The sequence below is a fragment of the Pteronotus mesoamericanus genome, unplaced genomic scaffold (genome assembly GCF_021234165.1).
Source record: "Pteronotus mesoamericanus isolate MK-2021 breed Mesoamerican mustached bat unplaced genomic scaffold, CSHL_Meso_final contig_178, whole genome shotgun sequence".
Classification (NCBI taxonomy): domain Eukaryota; kingdom Metazoa; phylum Chordata; class Mammalia; order Chiroptera; family Mormoopidae; genus Pteronotus; species Pteronotus mesoamericanus.
Genome location: NW_026555074.1, coordinates 286,005 through 311,185, shown reverse-complemented (window position 1 = coordinate 311,185; position 25,181 = coordinate 286,005). Strand labels below are relative to the sequence as shown.

General features: G+C 41.5%; 1 protein-coding gene across 2 annotated transcripts in view; it reads right to left on the bottom strand.

Annotated features, from left to right (window-relative positions):
- The window catches only part of LAMP2 (lysosomal associated membrane protein 2), a 31,827-nt gene extending 31,196 nt beyond the window's left edge, over positions 1-631 (bottom strand). The window contains exon 1 of one of the 2 annotated variants that reach the window (XM_054566678.1): positions 450-631. In XM_054566678.1, the coding sequence (XP_054422653.1) occupies positions 450-513 (64 nt within the window). In that variant the 5' untranslated portion in view covers positions 514-631. The remainder of the gene's footprint in view (positions 1-449) is intronic. The other variant, XM_054566677.1, reaches the window with a different exon arrangement.
- Positions 632-25,181: the final 24,550 nt, after the last annotated feature.

Below are 25,181 nucleotides of genomic sequence, written 5' to 3'. Positions count from 1 at the left end.
TCCCCAATTTTCTGCCTTGCCCCATACTTTTCCACCCTCTTCAAAACTCTTCCCTGATCCTAGGAAGCCAGGACTTTCCTCATTGTCCCTGCCACCCCAGAATCAGCACGGACCGCCTTCGTAAACTCAGTCCTTCGTATGTTCCCCAAATGACTCTTCCCACCCCAATCCGCTCCACTCCTCGCTCTCCTCTACCTACTCCCTTGGCGTCCAGCCCACCTCCCTTACTTGCTCCTTCTTACTATTCACTAGCCCTCATTCCCCCGCCATCCCTCGGTCAGGTTTTCTCTAGGTCATAACTCGCCACCTGGGGCAAGCGCCGCCACCCAGTGTCAGCTGTTCACCCTCTCAACCCCCTCCCCCTGGGACCAGTCCGGCAGGTTGTGGCCTTTGAACTGGGCGCCCCGGGCCCAGGCGGAGGGACTAAGCAGGAGGGCCCGGCAACTCACCCAGGACGAGGCAGAGCAGAACGAGCCCTGAGCCCGGTACCGGGGAGAGGCGGAAGCACACCATGATTCCGCAGAACAGGCGGCGGCAAGAGAAGCAACACCACGGAAAAGGCTCGGAAGGAAGCGGAGGAAGACCGTCGCTGACCACCGACCACAGCGCTGCCAAAGCCGGGACTGGGAGCTTCAGCGCGGGTCATAAGACTAGGGGCGGGGCTCTTTCTTGCCTTCAGCCAATCTCCGCGCTTGCAAGCGGCGAAAGGGATAGTGATGTAGGGGCGGCTGGGCGGGGCGACCACGCCCTGGCTTTTTGGTTCACGATCATTGTTACGTTATTAAGAGAGATGCGCGGACGGCCCTGTCTAAGTTGAAAGAGAGAGGATGAACTTTAGGGGGTGTCGACGGTAGAGATTATTTCAGTTCAGACTCTTTGAGGAAGAAGAGAATAATTTTTCTGGAGGAAAAACTGTTGCTAGGCATCGCAACGTAATACATACAGGAGTCGTACACGATGACTCTCCGAACACTGTTGTTATGCAGTTTATGCTATGAAATGGAGACAGGAGCTAGGGGGTAGTATGGAGTCACTAACCGCTAGAGCAGGACGTGGTCTTGAAGTTCACTAAGTTACAACACTCTCTTTTTCACAAGGGGAAATTGAAGTCAGAAAGAGGAAGAATCTTTTTTTAAATACAGAAAGAAAAAAATGAAATAGAAATAAAATAGAAAGATGGTGGTGGTTGCAAAGATCATTCATATTCCTGCTCCCCAGACACACTGTTTATCTATCCATCCATCATCCTTGCAGTTGTTTTCCCTATGCATATATATACATGTAAATATTCTTTAATGAACTAATACTAAACATATTATCTGACATACTTGACAGTTGAACAGATGAAACCTCAACTATTTAACAAAACAGTCAAAAACTATAAATATGTTAAATTGGAACAAAGCACTGCTTCTCAAATGTTGGTTTCCATAAGAATTATCTTGGGATTTTTAATAACATACAGATTCCCCAGAGCTTCCAAAACAGTAGGTCTTATTTTTTTGTTTGTTTTTGTTTTACCAAGAGCTGTTTCTCAATCCTGGCTGCATGTTGGAATCACTTATGGGGCTTTAAAACTAGAGATGCCCCCTTGGCCCTACCCTTTGGGATTAATATTCAGTTGGTATGGGGTGGGGCTTGGGCATCGCATTTTTCTCAAAACTCCAGCTTTACAATTCTAGGATTCTTTAAGAGTAAATGTTCTTTATTTAAAATATAAGGAAGCAAAGTGTCTCAATGAGTTTAAGATTCGGTTTAATGAATTGTTGCCCATAACATCTTGCAGATGTCATCAAATAAAAAGAAGAAATGGAACACAGTGATAGAGAGGAGCCTTTTCTGCTAAATCCCCTCATCACAGCTGCTACCCTTGACAAAACAAAAGCTGATTCTTTGACTGGGACAGGCATGTTCATGAGACAGAACAAAGTTTTGGAAGTGGCAGGTAAATGATGGATATTTTGCCAGAAAAAGATGAGCTAACAATACTCAAAGCTTTGTTTGGTCTGAACTTTCATATTCACAGTTGTTTAATGTTTCCCCCCAAACCTTGTGAGAACTGCTTCCTTTTGTATGCACTGTCTCTCACCTGCCCAGCTCAGTTGAAGGAGCGTGCCCCAGGCTCTTCTGCAGAGGGGCAAGTGTGTGGGACTAGGGTCGACATTTGAGGAACTCTGGAAAATCCCTTCCAATCTGAGCTTCATATGTGTTGACTTGATTGTTTATACTGCTGCATCCAGAGTGCTTTTATGTGCACCTGCTCTCCTACCATGCCTCACACCTCCTCAGTAGGCGAAATTCCTCAGGAAGCATACACACACACGTATGTTCTATCACCATAAGTAGATTAGGACTCATTGGAGCAACTTTGAGAGCTCATGACCTTTGAGAGCTCATGACCTTTTAGCCAGGAAGCAGGGATCACTAGCAAACACTTCCCTTATGTGAAGACACTGAATGGTGTAAGAAATAATTACCTTACTGCATTTGGTAAATGACGGACAATGAAATGTGTGGGTCAGAGGAACAGAAAGAGTTCGTCCACCCGGTGCTAGCAGAGCCAAACACTAAAAGCTGAGAACGCTAGTGGAGAAATACTGCCTATTTTATTATGAATGGTGACATCCAGGAGAACAGGAAGCTAATGTCCGAAATCCCCAACTCCCTGATGGCATGTAAGTTAAAAATGACAAAGGGAAAAACCACAAGACACTGTGAGCTAGGGATTTGGGGTTGTGCTCAGAGCTGATTGGTTGGAGGTGAGGTAAGAGTAATGATTTCTTCAGGTCTTAAGGACAGTTTTTGAGGTCTGTTCCTGTGTCCTTCTGTCTGGTTTCATAGGAAAGTAGCTAGGGGGTCCTTCACTTTAGGGCTCAGGAGCTGAAACAGAACTTAGGTCAAAATGTTATCTTTACCCTGCAAGAGGTCCCAACCTTTTGACCATTAGTCAGGACTGACTGCCTTGTGACTTGCTGATTATGGGGGGTGGGGGATATATACATAGAGAGAGACAGACATATGATTTCTAGAGCTAGGATTTAAAGCTAAATTTAATCAAAGCCGTAAGGACCCTCGGTTTCACAGATATGAAAAGTGTGGGTTAGAGGAAGAAAATGAACATAAAGATACGGAGACTTAGAATTTTAAAATGATAAATACTTATAACTCAATGAATGAGTGGCCCTGAGATGTCAGCGTCATCTACTCGCCATCTTATGATTTTTTTATCTGCTTTCTTTCTCTGCCATTTTTCCTTTCTTGACTCATTCTTCCTTTAGTTTCTTCTATACTCTTTTTTCCTTTCTTCTTCCAATGTAGTTCCCGTTTCTGAATAACGTCTCCAAACTGTGGCAGTGTGGTCATTGCTCGACCCCAACACAGAGGTCACAGTGAGCGCAAAAAGCTTCCAGCCCTTGCGCTAGAGCTCACTGGGTAAGTGGGGATATGTTATTAGATTTCCCCAGTAGGATTCTTCTCAACCCATCCCAGCAACACTGCCACCAAAGATCTGGTCTGACCTGCTAAAATGGAATGGTTCTCAACTGTAAGCATGCATCAAAATTACCAAAAGGTTTTCTTAAAACACAAATTAGTAGACCCCACTATGGAGGTTAAGCAAATCTGAGGTGGGGTACAAGAAACTGCATTTCTAATGGCTTCCTGGATGATCCTGATGCTGTTGTTCTGGAAACTACACTAAGACACAAGGTCCCAAACTCATATCCGTGGTTTCCTGTTTTCTAGGGATTAGATTAAGAGGCGGAGGAGAAGGGACTTTTATTAGCTTCTGCTGTATTCAAATTTTTTACAGCATTTAGACTGTTTTTGTAATAATGATTTTTAAATTAATAGGTACAAATCATTTAAAAATTGAAGTATTTTAAAAACATAAAATCAAAAGGAAACACCCTCCCCCCTCCCTTGGACCCTAGTCCCACTCCTCAAAATAATGACTGTTAACTGTCTGTTTTTGTATACTCTCAGGAAAAACATCATGCACATATCTGCATATGCATGTATATTCTTTTTTTAAAAAGTTAGACAAACAGGAGCCTACTCTTCTTATTGTTTAATGACTTACTTTTCTCAACTCATTTACATATCTTGCAGATGTTCCTTAAAAGTCATATGGTTGTACCTCCTTCTTTTAGATGGCTGCATTACCTCTGTGTAGCGGTATTACAATTTTTGAAAATACTGCAAATGTCCTTAACCCCCTTCCCCAAATTCCTAGATTTGACTGCAGCATCACCATGTGGTTAACACAGGAATTGCACCACAGAACAACACCATTAATATCAGGGAATTTTAATAAATCATTTGGACTTGTGTAGCTGATTTGAAATTGGATAATTCCCACAAGATAAGCTTTGCTGGTGCGACCAAAGCAAAGCAGAGTCCACCTGTTGTGATGCTGAAGTGGACTTTTGGAACCCATTCAACCGTCAGATTGTTGTGCAACCTTAGGAAAGTCACTTCATGCTCTCTGTGCATCTGACCTCTTTCAGCACACACACGAAGACTACTTCTCGCCCTGCCCACATAGTCAGCTGATGGCAAGTAGTTGCTTCTTACATGAGGGAGAAGATAAAGCAGTAGTCGGTCTCTTGTGTGTATCTCTTTAATCATGTAAAGAGGAGTAGTATAATGTAGTAGTCACAAGCCAGGGCTCTGCCGTTGGAGTACTTGGATTTGATTCGTGCTTCTACCACTTGATAATGTGTGACCTCTGAGCCTCAGGTTCCTCATCCATAAATGAAGATACTAATAGTTGCACCTATCATGGAAGATTATTGTAAGGATTAAATGAGGTGCCTGGAAAACTCCAACATATAGTAAGCACTCAACACATATTCTTATTATTGTTATTAGTAGTAGTTATTGCAGTGTTCCTTTATCCCCCTGTCAGTGTTTCACAAACCTAAGGAAGTTCTCATTGGTGCTCACTGATTAAGAGAGCACCATTGCTAATATTACTCAGCCATTAAAAAAAAAAAAGAATGAACTCTTACCATTTGCTACAGCATGGTGGACCCAGAGGGTATTATGCTAAGCAAAGTCAGTCAGTCAGAGAAGGACAAATACCATGTGATTTCACTCATATGTGGAATCTAGAGAACAATATCAATGAACAAACAGAACAGAAACAGACTCATAGATACAGAGAACAGACTGATGGTTGCCAGAGAGGAGGGGAGTTAGGGGAGTGGGTGAAAAAGATGAAGGGATAAAGAAGCACAAACTGGTAGTTACAGAATAGTCATGGGGATATAAAGTACAGCATAGGGAATACAGTCAATAATACTGTAATAACTATGTATGGGACTAGGTGGGTACTTGAAATATCAGGGGGAACACTTTGTAAAGTATGTGATTGTCCAACCACTCTGCTATACACTTGAAACTCCACAAAATAATATAGAATGTAAACTGTAATTAAAACTAAATTAAAAATTTTAAAAATTCAAAAAAGAGAGGGCCATGGCTATCTTTCATATTTTAAAATTCTTTCTATATGAATGTAATACATTTCCAAAGAAAAACACTTGTAAAATACTGCTAGGCACAAAGAAAAGAGCTTAAAATAACCTGTAGTCCTACCTGTGCCTACAACGTTCCTTTTCCTTCCACCTCCTCCAACACCAGGCTGGCTTTTGCTTCTCCCTCAGGTGACATGACTTTCTCCAAAGAAACTTTTTTTTCCAAGACAAGGCTGAATTAGGACAGGGAGGCGTTCACCCAATACCCTGGACTTTCCTCACCGTGGCATTCATCGTACTGTAATCACTGTCCCAGAACCCAAGCAGCCTGTGAACTTCTTTAGAGCAGAGTGCATGGCCATTTTTTCACTATTCTATTCTCATAGTAAGTGCTCGGTAAGTGTTTATTGAATTAATGAATGAATGGCAGGCCAAAGAATACGTTCTGACTTTTGGAAACTGTATGATCTAAGTGCTGAGCTGGTGGAATGGTTTCCCCAGCAGAATGTTTCCCAGATTTTTTCCATCTGTCTCACATCAGAGAAAGTGGCAGGATATATGTTTTCTTTCCACTAGACTAGCCAGCTGACCGTTGACGCACTTCTGACTTCCACTTTTACCACTTTCTTCTTGTCTATATGTCTCTCTTTAACTGTCTCTCTTTTTTTCTGAGTCTTTCTTTGTTAATCTCTCACCGCCGTCCACACACACACATTTGCACGCCAGCCTTATTTATCTCTCTATTGTAATCTCCAGCTGCTCCTTCAACTGAAAAGATTATGAAGGAGAGGGATCCTAGCACATTATGACTCATGAAACTGAAGTGATGTGTTGCTTAGGAAATAATGTCATATTGTTCTCTCCCTTTGCAGTGGGGGCTTAGAGGAGAGGGTTCAGATTCAGAAATTCTTATCTACCATTTACAACACTAGCGATGATGCCAATGACCTAAATCTGTGTTGCTCACTCTGTGGCCTGTTCAGGTGTGACTGAGAAGGTCGCAGCCAGCTCTTTGGTCTAAGATGACAGCCATTTGTTGCACACTCTTGATATGGAATGATAGACATTTTAAAATCAGAAGAGCCCTTTGTGTTTCAACCCCTTCATTTTGCCCAGGGAGGTCAAGTTACTTAACCAAGTAGGCAGCAGAGCTGATGATAGAAGTCTTACCTCTGTATTTTTCGTCTGGTGTGCTCTATTCTCAGTTGGCTCAAACCCTGTGCTCTAAAAGTTCCCCTTCGTTAAAGTTTCATGTCAGTGGAAAAGGCCAGGAAAACACTAAGGGCCCTGTTCAGCTCTGATGCAGAACTTATTAGCTGGAGACCTTAATACTCACATGAATTGAAATGTGTAAATTTCCTAGCAACTTCACTCTTCCAAATTTATTTATTTCATTTTCCAGATGACTGTTCAGGAAAGTACTTTCTGGCTTTATAATGGGCATTCCAGAAGACAGTCCATGCCACCCTCATTAGGGATTTACTAGAAGTTAAGAAAAGTAAGTACACTTCACTTGATTTCATCCTGTTCTTTCCATCCATATTTCCCCATCCTTTCTCCCCAGATACGGTGATTTCTGAGTGCCAAGGTGGCTTCCAGGGGTAGCTATGTGCACTTGAAGACCGGTAAACCAGGATGAAGACACCAACCACGCAGATAAAACCTAAGTGATGGGCATCACAGGACCCAGCTGAGGCTGCCCCACATACGGCCACATCTAGCACAGTGTGCCTAACAGTGTCTCACTCTCTTCAGCATAAAAAGCAGGAAAACAGGTTTCTGATCCCACTTTGGCCATTACTCACTCTGTGGCCTGTTCAGGTCACGAAATCTCTTTGGTTATTTAATCACACTTTACTGCCTAAGTGTTTGAACTCCATTGGTGTTTCTCAAAGCATCTTCCATGGAGTCCCTGGGTTTAGAGGAGGTACCTCTGAGTGGGTATGGAAGAGACTGGGTGGGCAGGACATTCTGGTTTTTTACCCCATATCAACCAGAATAACTCCAGTGTTCTCTGTTTTGATCATGGGATTTTGTATGAAATGTTGTTTGAACAAGGGGCTCCATGGCTAAAACATTACATTAAACATTAGACTAGAAAATCTCCATGGTCTCTTTCAGCTTTAACAGTCTAAAATCCTAAGTTCTTTCTGGGTTTCCAAGATGGGCTTGTCTTATAATAAAAGAGTATGGTGTATTTTGCTCTAAAAATAGTAGTGCAAATGAGAACACTCAAAGAGCACATCCAGGGCAGGCTTCTAGGATTACCTACTTCTAGGCTGGTGACACCCAAAAAGTCATGACAGCTAGCGCATCCTACATACCAGGGACTGTTATAGCCTCTCACGTGTATTATCTCAGGTAATTCTCACAACTCTGTAAAATAGGTATCATTATCTGTGTTTTACAGATGAAGAAACTGAAGCACAAGAAGATTAAATAACTTGCTTGTTTTTGTCCGTTTGAACTGCTGTGACAAATGACCATAGACTGGGTGGCTTAAACAACACACTTATTTCTCATAATTCTGGAAGCTGGGAAGTCCAAGATCAAGGTGCCAGGAGATTCGGTATCTGTTGAGAGCGTGCTTCCTGGTTTACAGTCAGCCCCCTTCTTGCTGTGTCTTCACATGGTAATGAGATTATTTTGTGGAGCTCTGGAGAGAAAACAGGAAGATTAGTTTGAAGTCACAAGGAGACAGAATTCAGTTCAGTAGGAAGGAAGAGTTTCTCACAATAAGACCTTAAAAAGTAGTAAATCATAGTGACTTGTTCTGGGTCACTGGAAGTGTTTAAAGAGAAGCTGAATGAGCATTTGTCCAGAAAATGTCAGATGAATTTCAACACTGAAGAAAAGTTAGATAAGATGACCTCTAAGCACTCTATCCATTTGGATCATACAGCTTTCTGATATTCCTTGTGCCCCGGTAGTTATTATAGGAAGGAATTTATAGTGAATGAAAATACAAAGGGCAGTGATATTATAAAAGTAAAGGAACCACCAGAAAAGGAATGCGAGCAGCCTATGTAAACTAGAAAAGTCAAGGAAACGGATTCTCCCCATGAGCCTCCAGAAGGAACACAGCCTTGCTGACACCTTGATTTCAGGACTTCTGACCTCCAGAACTGTAAGACAATAAATTTGTGTTGTTTTAAGCCACCGAGTTTGTGGTGATCTGTTAAAGTAGCAGTCGAAAACTAACACAGCCTTGGCTGGTGTGGCTCAGTGGATTGAGCGTCAGCCTGCAAATAAAAGAATCTCAGGTTCGATTCCCAGTCAGGGCACGTGCCTGGGTTGGGGACTAGGTCTCCAGTAGGGGGCGTGCAAGAGGAAACTGCACATTGAGTTTTCTCTCCCTCTCTCCCTCCCTTCCCCTCTCTAAAAATAAATAAATAAAATCTTTAGAAAAAAGAAAACTAATACAATATTATTGACTGCATTCCCCTTCACCTTTTTCACCATCCCTCCACCTCCCTCCCCTCTGGCAACCATCAGTTTGTTCTTTGTTTCTATGAGTCTGTTTTTGCCTTGTTTGTTCATTTGTTTGTTTTTAATTCCACATGTATGTGAAATAGTCGATAATAGTGTAATAACTTTGCATGGTGACAGATGGTAACTAGACTTCATGTGGTGATCACATTGTAAGGTATATAAATGTCAAATTGCTATGTTGTACACCTGAAACTAATATACCGTTGTATGCCAACTATACTTTAATAAGAAATTAAATTAAATTAAGAAGAAACCTAATACAACAACTTCTGTATGAAAGACCAGCAGGCTTTAGGGAAGAAGAGGTGAGTCACTGAGCATTTTGCTCCTGAAGTCAGCATCTGAAAGATTTTGATTAAAAATGTAGTTTGTTTGTTTGTTTGTTGCCTTCTTTGTCACTTAAAAGTCCTGGAATAAGAGTATGTGCCAGTTTTCAGTAGTCTCAAGACTTAGGTTTCTCATCTAGCCCTTTAGAGACTTGCAAGACTGGTCAATGATCGTGGGATGCTTTGAGGTCCTGGCCCCATTTTATAGGCCCTATCCACCCTCCCCTCCCTTCCACCCCTGAAGTTCCACAAAGCCTATCTAGAACTGTCTTCATCTGATAACTCCTTTCCAACTCAGTAGCTGCTGAAGCATTCATACCTTCAATTTGAAGTATGGGTAAGGTTTTTTTCAAACTTGCTAACATCTCGCTTCGTAATCACATATCTAGCCATTTATTCATTTAAGCAATAAGCTTTGCTCCTCTCGATCCATGTTCGCTCCCTTGCTGTTCTTCAGTTACAGTCCCACTGAGGGGCCTTGATACCAGCTGTTTTCTCTGCCTGACATACTCTTCCCTCAGATATCCAGATGGCCAACTCTCTCACTTCCTCCAAGCCTTTGCTTACCCATCACTTTCTTAAAGAGGCCTACCCTGATTACCCAATTTAATACTGAAGCACACACACACTTTCTCAAACTCTCTTTTCTTGCTCTTCTTTTATAGAACTTTTCTCTTCCTAACATAAAGAACAGTGCTCAGTCCCATTCTTGCCCTCTTCCCCAATACTAATTTCTAGTGATTGCCCATTGTCCCCAAGTTTCCTCTACTCAGTGGAAAGGATTGAATGGGGAGGGAGTTAAATCATTCCTTTCTCTGATGGAGGTACTTATAGATATATACGTTGTTGAAGCACTGTGGAAAGAACACAAAGACGCTTAAAGCAATAGTTCTATACTTTTGGGGCTATATCAAACATACATTTGTAGGAAAATCTCAAACAACTCTCAAACTTAAAAAGTTCAGGTGTGCTTTATCTTAAGCAATCCTAATGAATGAGAACTCAAAATCTTCTGCAGGGGAACAGAATATGCTACACCAAAATGTGCCACTTTGGCAGGTGGACTGTTTTGAGTTGAAGGCAGTTAAAACCCAGAAGATTCAGGAAATGCTTCTTGCCTCCCCCTTAAATAATCTAGTGCCTAAAATAATCTAGGTAGGGGTCGTGTACAATGAAGAGAGTTATTACCATAGAAACTTTATATATATCAGAAAAACTTATCTGCATGCCATGGTGAAGATTTGTTCACGAAACATTTGCTCTTCTCATCTTCCTTTGAATTGTTTTCTTCCCTTTTGAAGCCGCAGACCCCCTACCCCTTTCTCCTTAGCTCAGGATAGCACATAAGCCTCAATTGCTTACCTGTGGGTCTCATATTCTTATGAGACCCCTACATAGAAAATTAAATGTTTTTCTTGTTAATCTGTCTTATGTCAATTTTATTATTAGGGCAACCAAAGAACTTAGAAGGGAAAAGTTTTCCGCCCTGCACTTACAAAGATAAATTGAGTCTGGGAGCCCTGGCAATGTGTCTCAGTTGGTTGAATCATCATCTGTACACCAAAAAGGTTTCGGGTTTGATCCGGGTTGGGGCACATATGGGAGGCAACTGGTCAATCTCTCTCTTTCACCCCTCCCCTCCCCCACCCTTCCTGTCTCTCTAAAATCAATTTTAAAAAAATCCGCGGGTGAGGATTTAAAAATATAAAATAAAATAAAATAAGATTGGGTCTGGGAGCAGCTATTCACATTTCAAAGGATGTCTCACTACACAAAGAATTTACAACAGGATTATTTACAATAGTTTCCTCAACTGAAAGTATAAGGGGGACCCCCAAAAAACCAGAATTATCTTCTGGAGGACAGGTCCCTTGTAGTCCAGGTTTCCCCTGCTTGGATGAGTGCTCTAGGAAACCACCTATATCAGTGCACCAGTTGGCATTGTTTTGAGAAGCTGCGTTCAGCTTCAGCGAACTTTTTTGGAAGACTTTTAATGCGTTTGCCCATTTCACGGTGGGTGATTTAGAAGTGCACCTGTCCACACCGTGCTGAGTGTTTAGCAGTTTTTGACCAAAATCCAGCATGACCCCCATATCCCGTTCTCCTTATTTACCTGATCTTGCCCTGAGTGATTTTTTTGTTTGTTTGTTTCCCAGAAGAAAAAAGCCCTCAAACAAATGTTTTGCGGATGTGGAAGAGGTGAAACGAAAAATGGCAAAAGCACTAAAAGGCATCAAAATCGCCAAGCTCAAAAACTGTTTTGAGCAGTGGGAAAAACATCTTGATAGGTGTAATGCCTCAAATGGGCAGTACTTTGAAGGCGACTGAAGTTTAAACATGTAAGAATAAATACATAATTTTTTATAAGTAAATTCCGGGTTTCTTTTGGGTCACCCCTCATATTGAAGCTAAATGTTCCAAAATGAAGGATGAAGTGATGCTACACTCATACAATGGACTATTAAATGTTATGCTCTTAATACAATGGGAAAATGCTAATATTGTAATGAGGGAAAGTAAGTTGGAAACACTGACGAGGATATGAAGAAAAGGGAACACTAGTATACTTCTGGGATTGTAAATTGGTGCAGCCACTATGGAAAATGTTATGGAGATTCCTCAAAAAATTAAACGTAGAGCTGGCATATGATCGAGAAATACCACTTCTAGGCATTTATCCAAAGTAGACAAAAACATGAATTTGAAAAGATATGTGTACCCCTATGTTCATTGCAGAATACTTACGATAGCCAAAATATGGAAGTAACCTGTGTCCATTGATAGAAAAGTGGATAAAGATGTGGTACATTTACACAATGAAATATTATCCAGCAATAAAAAAGAATGAAATCTTGCCATTTACAACAACATGGATGGACCTAGAAGGTATTATGCTAAGTGAAATAAGTTGGAGAAAGAAAAATAGCGTATGATTTTACTTATACGCAGAATGTAAAAAAAACAAAAAACATCCCTGGCTGGTGTGGCTCAGTGGATTGAGTGCCGGCCTGAGAACCAAAGGATCATTGGTTCGATTCCCAGTCAGGGCACGTGCCTGGGTTGCAGGCCAGGTCCCCCAGGTAGGGGTACACGATAGGCAACCACATGCTGATGTTTCTCTCCCTCTCTTTCTCCCTCCCTTCCCCTCTTTCTCTATAAATAAATAAATAAATAAATAAATAAAAACAAATGAACAAACAAAACAAAACAGAAAGAAACCCATAGGTACAGAGAACAAGCTGATGACTGCCAAAGGGGCGGGGGTAGGGGATGAATGGAAAGGGAAAAAATTTTATATACTAGGCTTTGGTGAAGGTTCTTGTGGTCACAAAGGATATCGGCTGTCCTGGGTTGGCCGATATATGAAACAAAATTGTACAATTAGAATGGTTTTTTAAAATCCATAATAAAAAGACTGAAAGGCAAGACATCAATTATTCACAGGGATAACTTCCAAGTGTCGAAATTGTTAACAATTAACTTTTTGTCTTTTGAATTGTCTGATTATCCATATTTTCTAAAATGAGTATTATTTTTATTATAAAGATTAAAATAAACCTTTAAAAAAATTGAGGTTTGAGTTCTAAATATTCAATTTGCACAAAACTTCTCAGACTTGTCACTATTGGGGTGTACCTGTCGGGAAGGGAGAAAAAAGATTCCAGGGCAACTGTTCAAGTCTTTCTCTAATTTTTTCCTTTGTTTAAGAATGGGTCTATAAGGCCCTGGCCTAGTGGCTCTGTTGGTTACAGTGATGTCCCCAGACCCTAAGATTGTGGTTTCTATCCTGGGTCAGGGCACAAAGATCAACCAATGAATACATAAATAAGTGGAACAACAAATTGATCTCTCTCTCTAATCAATTTTAAAAATGGGTCTATAATAATCTAGAACGTAGGAGAGTGGGAAAGAACCCTTGATGATCCTTTTAAGAAAATGTGTGGCAGTTGCTTCCCTAGGGAATGAGGGAGGAGACTGTGTCAAGTGATTATTTAAAACCCCTACATGATTTTGTGGGCTTGAAATGAAGTTAACAGGTGATTTCTTTGTTATTTCTATCAAATGGGAGAATTCTGCTTAAATGTTCAAAAGTGGTAGGCAGGGCTACACAAGAAAAGGGGAAGGCGGTGATGACAAACCAATAAATTAAAGGAGGCTGAATGGAGAAATCGCTGAGTCATGAGTCCGGCAATCACGTGAAGTTTTTAATAAAAACGAAACTTAACGAGAAGTGCGTGGCTTCCCCTCCCCTTCCCACCCTTTCTTGTTATTGTTACTGGCACCCAGAGCGTTGGTTCAGTCTGTCCCTTAGATCCAGGACTGGGCGGACCCCGGGTGGACCAGAGCAAATGGGGTGGCAGAAGGAGGGGGATCTGGGCCGGCTGGCGCGCCATTGAACTTGTGAGTCAGCGTTTCGGAAACGCGAACACAAAGATCTGGGCGAAACGGTATCTTTTTGTATCTCCTGTACTTGATACCTTTGGAGGGCCGGCTCCATCTGCGGGAAGCCACGCTCGCTGCCAGCGGTCAAAGCGACCTTGCTAGGCGGAGCGACTCTTTGAGCACTTAGTGACTCCGAAGGCTTTGCCGGTGTCTGTGGATTCCTCCAGGAGCTTTCTCCCCCTGGAGGCCTAGCCTGTAAATGCAGTTTGTTTTTGCAGTGGGATACTGCTTTATTCCTGCCGTTGGCACCAAGAATAGCATGTAATCCTTACCATTTAATGATGGTCCCTCGGAGAAAAGAACAATAAAGTGCTATCCTTTATGTCTAAAGTTGGTGCTTCTGAGTTCACTGACAGTAGTTGCTTTGAAGTTTTCTGGTATCCTTTGTGATCACAAGAACCTTCACCAAAGCCTAGTGGGGTCTTGGGTTGGCCGTAGATGACTCAGACGTAAAGAGACACCACAATCATTTCATACATGAGCGTATGTCAAAACTTATCAAATGGTACATTTAAATATGTGTTGTTTATTAAATGTCAATTATACCTCACTAAGGCTTTTGTTTTTACTGTGAATTACCTGTTCACATCTTTGCCTATTTTTGTTATCAGTTTATAGAACCTCTTTATATATTCTAAAAAGAAATAATTCATCTGTTATAATTGTGGTAAATAGTGTCTTTCAGATTATTATTTTACCTTTTGTTTATGGTGTCTTTTGTAAAAATCGAAGTTTTGAATCTGAAAAAGAACCTGGCAATCTTTTTCTTTATAACTTCTGGGCCAAAGCAATAAGTGAAGGTGTAAGGGTTGTAGATCACTAAACACATTTTTTTTTCTTTTTTTCACCCATCCTCTACCCACCATCCCTTTGACAACCATTAACTCATTCTCATAATGTGTCCATTTCTATTTGTTTTGTTTTTTAAAATCCCATGTATAAGTGAAATCATACAGCGTTTCTCTTTCTCTGTCTCACTTATTTCACTTAGCATAATATCCTGAAGGTCTTATCCATGTTGCCACAAATGGCAAGATTTCATCCCTTTTTATTGCTGAGTACTATTCTAGTGTGTACGTGTGTGTGTATCACATCTTCTTTATCCATTCATCTATAGAAGGACATCAATAAGAGTATGTGAAAGGATAATTCATAGGATTAAGTAATAAATGGTAACTGATAAAATACAAAAATATATTTATTTTATCTATGCCATTGACTAATAAAAACATACCTATAGTCTTTTTTTGGTGAGTTAGCAGTGATATGTTTTAAAGCCTTATATTTCTGTAAATATAGGCACATGGTCTTATTGCACAGTTTTTCTTAAATGAGGATATTTCATTAATATTTTATTTACTATGGTTGTGACACCTCAGAAAATACAAAGCCATCATGCTTCAAAAAGAAAGGAAGGAAGGAAGGAGGGAGGGAGGGAAGGAAGGAAGGAAGGAAGGAAGGAAGGAAGGAAGGACACATCACAGCCCAGGAAGAGGTAACATGGCACCAGAGTCAGAGGAGCCTATCTAGGAAGTTAGGCCGGCCTAAGTCTACACTCAAACTCTGCCACTCATTAGCTGTGAGAGCAGAACTGAGTCCCTTATTTTCTCTGAGCCTCAGCTTCCTCCCAGAGTCCAGAGTGAACCAGGGTCAGCAGAGGAGAAACAGAAAGAGGCATTGCTTGGCTGGAGCCTTGACTTTAGGTGGGCCTCAAATGTTGCCTTGTAGTAAATTCGTGTGGAATTGCTGGAAGCATGATCTTCACAAAGTTGATCCTAAGCAAAATCCATGGAACCTTGGCACTAGAGAGTTGGAGGTTGGTGAATGTCTTCAAAATCTGAAATCTTTCCTAGCCTTGAGGACCTTTGAGGAATAAATGAGATAATAGTAAATGTGAAAGCTCAGAACAGTACCAGATACGTAGTAAGCACTGCACTCGATCAATGATACCTGTTTTTGTTTTGTTATTATCATTGGCAATGAAACCACCTAAGTCATACTACCTTGAGCAGAGTACTAATGAAATAAAGCAAGTGAAGTTTCTAGCAGAGAGCCTGAGACATGAGGGGCTCAGTAGGTGTTAGTTCTCTTCCTCCTTCTTGTTCCTTACTCTGAAGTGTTCACCTCAAACTCAGCGCACTCCATGAAGCTTTCCTTACTTAATGTCCCCCCCTCAAAACACATAGCCTTTCCTGTGCCCATGGGGCAGAATACAGGGAAGCATAGCATGGACTGGGTCACTAGGCAGTGATCTACAGGGAAGCATCTAAGTTTGCACTGAGATTGCCCTGGACTTGTGGACTTTAAAAAACAGTTTTCCAACTTCATATTTTTACTACAAAAAAGTTTAATGAAGAGTACAATGAACATCTAAATAATTCCAACTAGATTCAACATCAACAGAACCTTAACATTAAAAAAATTAAATATTAACACCAAAATAAAATTTACATTAAAATTAAAATTTTCATTATCATTTAATACTGGTTTTAGGTGTATAGCATAGTGATTAGAAAATTATATACAATTGTTCCCGTTAATATTTCCAGTACCCACCTGGCACCATATGTAGTTATCGCAATATTATTGACTATATTCCCTATGCTGTACTTTACATCACCATGGCTATTTCATAACTACCAATTTGTACTTTTCAGTCCCCTCACCTCTTTCACCCGGTCCCCCAAATGCCCTCCCCTCTGGCAATAACCAGTCTGGTCTCTGTGTCTACGAGTCTGTTTCGATTTTGTTCGTTTGTTTATTTGTTCTTTAGATTCCACATATAAGTGAAATCATGTGGTATTTGTCTTCTCTGACTGATTTATTTCATTGGGCACAATACGCTCTAGGCCCATCCATGCTGTCACAAATGGTAAGATGTCATATTTTTTTATGGCTGAGTGATATGCCATTGTACCACCACTTTTTTATCCAATTGTCTATTGATGGGCACTTGGGTTGCTTCCATTTCTTGACTACTGTAAATTATACTGCAATCATATCCTCTTTTGAATTCATATTTTCGATTTCTTCAGATAAATACCCAGAACTGGAAGCACTGTGTCACAAGGCAGTTTCATTTTTAAGTTTTTGAGAAAGGTGCATAATGTTTTCCACAGTGGCTGCACCAATCTGCACTCACACCAACAGTGCCTGAGGGTTCCCCTTTCTGTACATCCTTGCCAACATTCATTTGTGGATTAATTGATGATAGCCATTCTGACAGGTGTGAGGTGATATCTCATTGTGGTTTTAATTTGCATCTCTCCAATGATTAGTGACATTGAGCATCTTTTTATGCCTATATTGGCCATCTGTATGTCCTCTTTGGAGAAGTGTCTATTCAGATTTTCTGTCCACTTTTTAATTAGGTTACTTGTTTTTCTGGTGTGGAATTCTATGAGTTCTTTATAAACTTTGGATATTAACCCCTTATCAGCTGCATCATTAGCAAATATCTTCCCCCATTCAATAGGATGACTTTTTGGTTTTGTTTTTTTTTGTTTAAAGAATATTTTATTTAACAGGACTGTTATGTGCATTGAAAAATATTCAGCATGTTCAGATCTTGTGCCAATCACACACACATAGAAGTCTGCTAGTGCTTCTGAGATTCTTTTTTTTTAAAATTAATTTATTTACTTTTTAAATACATTTGTCTCTGCCTTCCCCCCACCTCTTTCCCTTGCCCCCTCCCACCTTCCCTCCCTCAGCTCTTCCCCTTTGGTTTTGTCCATGAGTCCTTGCTATTAGTTCCTTGACTTTCCCCTTCCCTTCCCTTTCCCTGGCCCCCCTTCCCTCTTGTCTCTGTTGATTTCTTTTCCTTTCAGTGTTGCTGGTCATATTTTCCTTGCTTCTTTGCATTGTTGGTTAGGTTCCGCTTATAGGTGAGATCATATGGTATTTGTCTTTCGCCCCCTGGCTTATTTCACTTAGCATGATGCTCTCCAGTTCCATCCATGTTGTGGCAAAGTTTAGTACTTCTTTTTTCCTTTCTGCTGCGTAGTATTCCATTGTGTATATGTACCATAATTTTTTGATCCAGTCATCTACTGATGGGCATTTAGGTTGCTTCCAACCCTTGGCTATTGTAAATTGTGCTGCTATGAACATTGGGGTGCATAGGTTCTTTTGTATTGGCGTTTTGGTGTTCTCAGGGTATAGTCCCAGCAGGGCAATCGCTGGATCAAAAGGCAGTTCCATTTTCAGCTTTCTGAGGAAATCCCACACTGCTTTCCATAGTGGCTGCACCAGTCTGCATTCCCACCAACAGTGGACTAGGGTTCCCTTTTCTCCACAGCCTCGCCAGCACCTGTTGTTTGTGGATCTGTTTATGACGGCCATTCTGACCGGTGTGAGGTGGTACCTCATGGTGGTTTTGATCTGCATTTCTCTGATGGCTAGTGATGCAGAGCATCCTTTCAAATGCCTCTGGGCCCTCTGTATCTCCTCCTTAGAAAAGCATCTGCCCAGGTCCTTTGCCCATTTTTTGATTGGATCGTTTGTCTTCTTGGAGTAAAGTCGAGTGAGTTCTTTGTATATCTTGGAGATCAAACCTCTATCTGATGTATCATTAGCAAATATATTTTCCCATATGGTTGGCTCCTTTTTCATTTTGCTGATGTTTTCTTTCGCCGTGCAGAAGCTTCTTATTTTGATGAGGTCCCACTTGTTTATTCTTTCCTTTATGTCCCTTGCTTTAGGAGACATAACAGTGAAAAAAATTGCTGCGTGGGATATCTGAGAGTTTCCTGCCAATGTTCTCCTCTAGGACTTTTATGGTGTTGCGACTTATATTTAAGTCTTTTATCCATCTTGAGTTTATTTTTGTGTATGGTGTCAGCTGATGATGCAATTTCAATTTTTTGCATGTAGCCGTCCAGCTCTCCCAACACCATTTGTTGAAGAGGCTGTTATTGCTCCATTTTATGCTTCTGCCCCCTTTGTCGAATATTAGATGTCCATAAAGACCTGGGCTTATTTCTGGGCTTTCTATTCTGTTCCATTGGTCTATGGGTCTGTTCTTGTGCCAGTACCAGATTGTTTTGAGTATACTGGCTTTGTAGTAGAGTTTGATGTCTGGTATTGTGATCCCTCCTACTTTGTGTTTCTTTCTCAGAATTGCTGCGGCTATTCGAGGTCGTTTATGGTTCCATATAAATTTTTGAAATGTCTGTTCTATTTCTGTGAAATACGTCATTGGTATCTTAATAGGGATTGCGTTGAATCTATAAATTGCTTTGGGTAGTATGGACATTTTAAGGATATTAATTCTTCCAATCCATGTGCACGGTATATGCTTCCATTTATTTGTGTCTCCCTTAATTTCTTTTTTCAATGTATAGTTTTCTGCATACAGGTCTTTTGTGTCTTTGGTTAAATTTATCCCTAGGTACTTTATCTTTTTTCGTGCTATAACGAATGGTATATTTTTCTTGATTTCTTCTTCTTCCATTGCATTGCTGGTGTACAAAAACGCCTTTGATTTCTGAATGTTGACTTTGTATCCTGCTGTTTTGCCAAATTCAATTATTAGGAGTTTTTTGGTAGAGTCTACAGGGTTCTCTATGTACACGATCATGTCATCTGCAAACAATGATAGCTTTACTTCCTCCTTTCCTATTTGGATGCCTTTTATGTCTTTCTCTTGTCTGCCCGCTGTGGTTAGGACTTCCAATACGATGTTGAAAAGAAGTGGTGAGAGCGGACATCCTTGTCGTGTTCCCGATCTTAGTGGGAAAGCTTTCAGTTTTTGCCCGTTGAGTATGATATTCGCTGTAGGTTTTTCATATATGGCCTTTATTACGTTGAGGAATGCCCCATTTATTCCCATTTTGCTGAGTGTTTTGATCATAAATAGGTGCTGTACCTTGTCAAATGCTTTTTCTGCATCTATCGAGATGATCATGTGGTTTTTGTCTTTTCTTTGATTTATGTGGTGTATCACGTTTACTGATTTGCGTATATTGAACCATCCCTGCATCCCTGGGATGAATCCCACTTGATCGTGATGGATAATCTTTTGAATGTATTGCTGGATGCGGTGTGCCAATATTTTGTTGAGGATTTTAGCATCTATGTTCATCAGCGAAATTGGCCTGTAGTTTTCTTTCTTTGTAGGGTCTTTATCTGGTTTTGGGATCAGGGTGATGCTGGCCTCATAGAAGGAGTCTGGGAGTCTTCCCTCTTCTTGGATTTTTTGGAATAGTCTGAGAAGGACAGGGGTTAGCTCTTCCTTAAATGTTTTGTAAAATTCTCCTGGGAAACCGTCCGGCCCTGGGCTTTTGTGTGCTGGGAGTTTCTTGATTACGGCTTCAATTTCCCCAACTGTTATCGGTCTGTTCAAGCTTTCTGTTTCTTCCTCCTTCAGTGTTGGAAGATTATGCTTTTCTAAAAATTTGTCCATTTCATCAAAATATTCAAATTTCTTGGCATATAATTGTTCATAGTAGTTTCTGATGATCATTTGTATTTCTGTGGTATCAGTTGTTATTTCTCCTCTTTCATTTCTGATATTATTAATTTGGGTCCTCTCCCTTTTTTTCTTGGTGAGTCTGCTTAAAGGCTTGTCAATTTTATTTATCTTTTCAAAGAACCAGCTTCTGGATTGGTGGATCCTCTGAATTGTTCTTTTTGTCTCTATGTCATTCAGTTCTGCTCTAATCTTGACTATTTCCTTCCTTCTACTTGCTCTGGGATTTATTTGTTGTTGTTTCTCCAGTTCTTGAAGTTGTAGTGTTAGGTCTTTTATTTGAAATGTTTCTGTCTTTTTTAGGTAAGCCTGTATTGCTCTGAACTTCCCTCTCAGGACCGCCTTTGCTGTGTCACATAGGTTTTGGACAGTTGTCTGTTCATTTTCATTTGTTTCCAGAAATTTTTTGATTTCTTCTCTTATCTCATTATTGACCCATTCATTGTTTAATAGTGTACTGTTCAGTCTCCATGAGTTTCCAAGTTTTTGAAGTTTCTCTTTGAGGTTGATTTCGAGTTTCAAGGCCTTGTGGTCTGAGAAAAAGTTTGGTATTATTTCAATTTTCCTGAATTTACTGAGGCTTGCTTTGTGTCCTGTCATGTGGTCTATCTTTGAAAAACTGCCATGAGCATTTGAAAAGAATGTGTATTTTTCTTCTTTGGGATGTAAGGTTCTATATATGTCAGTTAAGTCTCTTTGATTCAGTTTTTCATTCAGAGCCACGATATGTTTATTAATGTTTTGTTTGGAAGATCTGTCCATTTTTGACAGTGGGGTGTTGAAATCCCCTACTATCAGTGTGTTGCTATCTATATCTTTTTGAAGTCATCCAACAATTTCCTTATAAACTTGGGGGCTCCTCTATTGGGAGCATATAAGTTTACAATGTTTATGTCTTCTTGATAGATTCTTCCTTTAAGTATGATAAAGTGCCCCTCTGGGTCTCTCTTTATGGCCTTTGCTTTGAAATCTACTTTGTCTGATACAAGTATGGCAACGCCAGCCTTTTTCTCATGCCCATTTGCTTCAAATAGTATTTTCCATCCCTTTACTTTCAATCTGTGTAGGTCTTTTGCTCTGAGGTGGGTCTCTTGTAGGCAGCATATGTGTGGGTCATGTTTTCTTATCCATTCAGCTACCCTGTGTCTTTTGATTGGGGCATTGAGTCCATTCACATTGAGAGATATTACTGATAGAAACTTACTCATCTTTTCTCTTTGTACTTGTGTTCCTCTCTGTCTCATTCTTTTCCTTCATCTGCTTAAACCAGTCCCCTTAGCATATCTTGGAGTGCTGGTTTGGTAGAGATGTATTCTTTTAGCCTTCTTTTGTCTGGGAAACTCCGTATTTCTCCTTCTATTTTAATGGAGAGCCTAGCTGGGTAGAGCAGCCTTGGCTGTAGTCCCTTGCTTTTCATGGCTTGGAATATTTGTTGCCATTCCCTTCTGGCTTGGAGTGTTTCTGTTGAGAAGTCAGCTCCTAGGTGTATCAGGGCCCCCTTGTATGTTACTTTCTCCTTCTCCCTTGCTGCCTTGAGGATTCTCTCTTTGTCTTTACATTTGCCATTTTAATGATGATGTGTCTTGGAGTGGACCTCCTTGGGTCCTTCTTGAGTGGGGTCCTCTGTGCCTCCTGGATCCATGAGAGGCTTTCTCTCCTCAAATTAGGGAAATTTTCCACCATTACTTTTTCGAGGAAGTTCTCTATTCCTTGCTCCTCTTCTTCTCCTTCTGGTATCCCTATTATACGGATATTATTGCGTTTCAGGTTGTCCTGCATTTCCCTAAATGCTTCTTCATTCTTTTTGAGCCGTTTTTCCATTTCTTGTTCTTTCTGGGAGCTTTTTTCTACCTTGTCTTCCATCTCACTGATTCGATCCTCAGCTTCATCCAGCCTGCTTTGGATTCCTTCTACTGTGTTCTTCAATTCAGAAATGGTATTCTTCATATCCTCTTGTGTCTTCTTGATAGTTTCTATGTCCTTTTCCAGGCTGATATAGTTTGCTGTAAGATCCTGATAGTTTCTCTGCAGTTTCTCATAGTTATCTTTGAGCTGGCTGAGCTCATTGAGCTTCCTTAGAACCATTGTTTTAAATTCCATATCTGATAGTTCCCTTGCCTCTATTTCATTGAGTTCTCTCTGTGGGGAGTCCCCTTTTCCACTCATTTGGGGGGAACTTCTTTTTCTTCCCATTTTTGTGAGAGTCTGTTAAGTATTTTTGTCCTTTACTTTTCTTTCTGGGCTTGTCTCTGATGATGTCAGTTGTTGACCCTATAGGGCCTTGGGTTGTTTGTTTGAGCCTTTCAGGAGTCTAATGCCTGTGTCTGACTCCTGCTTGGAGCAGCTCTGTGACCCCTTCGGTCAGGGCTGGGCTATTTTTTGGGATCTCACTGCACTCTCACGAGAGCTCCTTGAGCGCGGCAGGGTCCCCCACCTGCCTGGGCTCGCATGTGTTTGCCCCAGACCCGGGGGCTTATTCGCGACCTCCCGTGCTCATCTGGCCTCCCTGGCACGCGAGCTTCGCGGCACTGGTCAGTTTAGGGTCTTCTATTGTGTGTTTTCCCCGCTTTTGGCTCTTTGGGTGCGTTGCTTGCCCTCGCCAAATGGGGACTACGGAAATGGGAGGAAATCAGCTCTAGGACTCTCTGGTTAATCCTGTTTCTGGTCTCTCCTCCAGGGACTCTGGGCAGCTCTACTTATTTTGTGGGCTGCTCCGCAATCGCGGCGGGTAGGTCAATTTATGCCTGCCCTTGCCCCTCTGTGCAATCCCTCGCAGGCCGTATGGGTGCCGGTCTGTGTGAGGCCTTGCCGGCAGGTGCAAGCGTTTGCCAGCCCGCGTGGGTCACACACACGCTCGCCAACCCTCGCCAGTCACTGGGCGCAAGTGTGCGCTGCCTGCACTGGGTGTTTTGGGGGTGTCTATGTTTGCTTTTCGGCTTTTGGCTCTTTGGGGGTGTGGCCTCTTCCCGCGCAATGGAGACTTCGGCAAGGAGAAGGAGTCAGGACTCCCCGGTTCCTCCTCCCGTTCTTTCCCCAATGCCTCCGTTTCTAGTCTCCCCTCAGGGGCCTCTGGGCAGTTCTGTGACCCCTTCGGCCGAGGATCCAACCCCTGTGCGGACTGCGTTTCAATCGCAGGCAGTCTGGTTCATGCGCGCCCCGCTTCTGCCTCTTTGGGGTCGCGCCTTTCCAGCCCACAATGGAGACTACCGAACGGGGAGGGAGTCGGGACTCCCCGGTTCCTCCTCCCGTTCTTTCCCCAACGCCTCTGTCTCCAGTCTCTCCTCAAGGCTCTCCCAGCCAGTCTGCACTCAGCCCTGTAGGTCACACGCGCACAAGCTGTGTGCGGAGCGCACAAAAGGCAGGTTAATTGATTCCCTTATGCCTGAGCGAGATGGGAGCTGCAGAGTGGGAAGTGCGTTATCACCCGGGCTCCACCGGCCGCAGAGTCAGTTCTCTTCACAAAGTTTTCCTCACCAGTCTTTTCCCAGGCACCAGCCCACCCTGCTGCCGCCTGTACCCAGCGATCAAGGAGGGTGGCTGCCGCTGCAACTTTTGCGTTTGCCCTTTAAATGTCTTTTTGCATCCCCAGCCACCTGTCTCTGGCAGAGAGCGCCCCTAAGCTTTTTGGGGTTGCGTTTTGTCTGTATTTTCTCGGCTTTAGCGGCTGTAGTTTAGGGGTCCCTTTTTATGATTCAGACCCCGTTCTTCTCGGGGGAAACTAACTGGCCGTTTCAATGTCCCTCTGGTGCCAGTGCCCGTGGGCACCCAGCCCACCCTCTCGAGCCTCCACCGCACTTCTCACCCATTGGGATGTGTGAGAGTCGAATCCACTGTCCGCGGCACCAAGGCTCCTCTCCCACTATCGCTCCACTGCTTTCCAGGTGATTACTCCATTATATCGACTTTTTGTTTTTTTAATGGTTTCCTTTATTGTGCAAAATCTTTTTAGTTTGATGTAGTGACATTTGTTTATTTTTTCTTTTGTTTCCCCTGCCCAAGGAGATACATCAGAAAAATATTGCTAAGAAAGCTGGCTGGTGTGGCACAGTGGATTGAGAGCCAGCCTACAAGCCAAAAGGTCACCAATTTGATTCCCAGTCAGGGCACATGACTGGGTAGCGGGCCAGGTCCCCAGTAGGGGGGCGCATGAGAGGCAACCACACTTGGATGTTTCTCTCCCTCTCTTTCTTCCTCCCTTCCCCTCTCTCTGAAAAAAATAAGTAAAATATATAAAAAAGAAAAATATTGCTAAGAGAACTATCTGAAATTTTATTCCTTATGTTTTCTTCTAAGAGTTTTATGGTTTCAAGTCTCACATTTAAATCTTTAACCCACTTTGAGTTTATTCTTTTATATAGTGTAAGAAGATGGTCTAGTTTCATTTCCTTGCATCTATCTGTTCAGTTTTTCCAACACCAGTTACTGAATGGACTGTCTTTAGCCGTCATATATTTTTACCTACATTATCAAATATTAATTGTCCATACAGGCGTGGGTTGATTTCCAGACTCTCTATTCTGTTCCATTGATCTATATGTCTGTTTTTATGCCAGTACTATGCTATTTTGATTACTGTAGCCTTGTACTTAGTTTGATATCAGGTATAATGACCTCCAATTTCATTCTTCTTTCTCACGATTCCTCTGGCTATTCAGGGTCTTCTGTGGTTTCATGTTAATTTTTTTGGATTATTTATTCAGTTCTCTGAAGAAAGACCATTGGTATTTTAATAGGGATTGCATTGATTCTATAGATTTTTTTGGGTAATATGGACATTTTAACAATGGTAATTCTTCTTATCCATGAGCACAGTATATGCCTTGGTTGATTTGTATCTTCTTTAATTTTGTTCTTCAGGATCTTATAATTTTTCAAGTATAGGTCTTTACCTCCTTTATTAAATTTATTTCTAGGTATTCTTTAATGCAATTATAAATGAGATTTTTTTTTAAGTTACGATTTCTGATA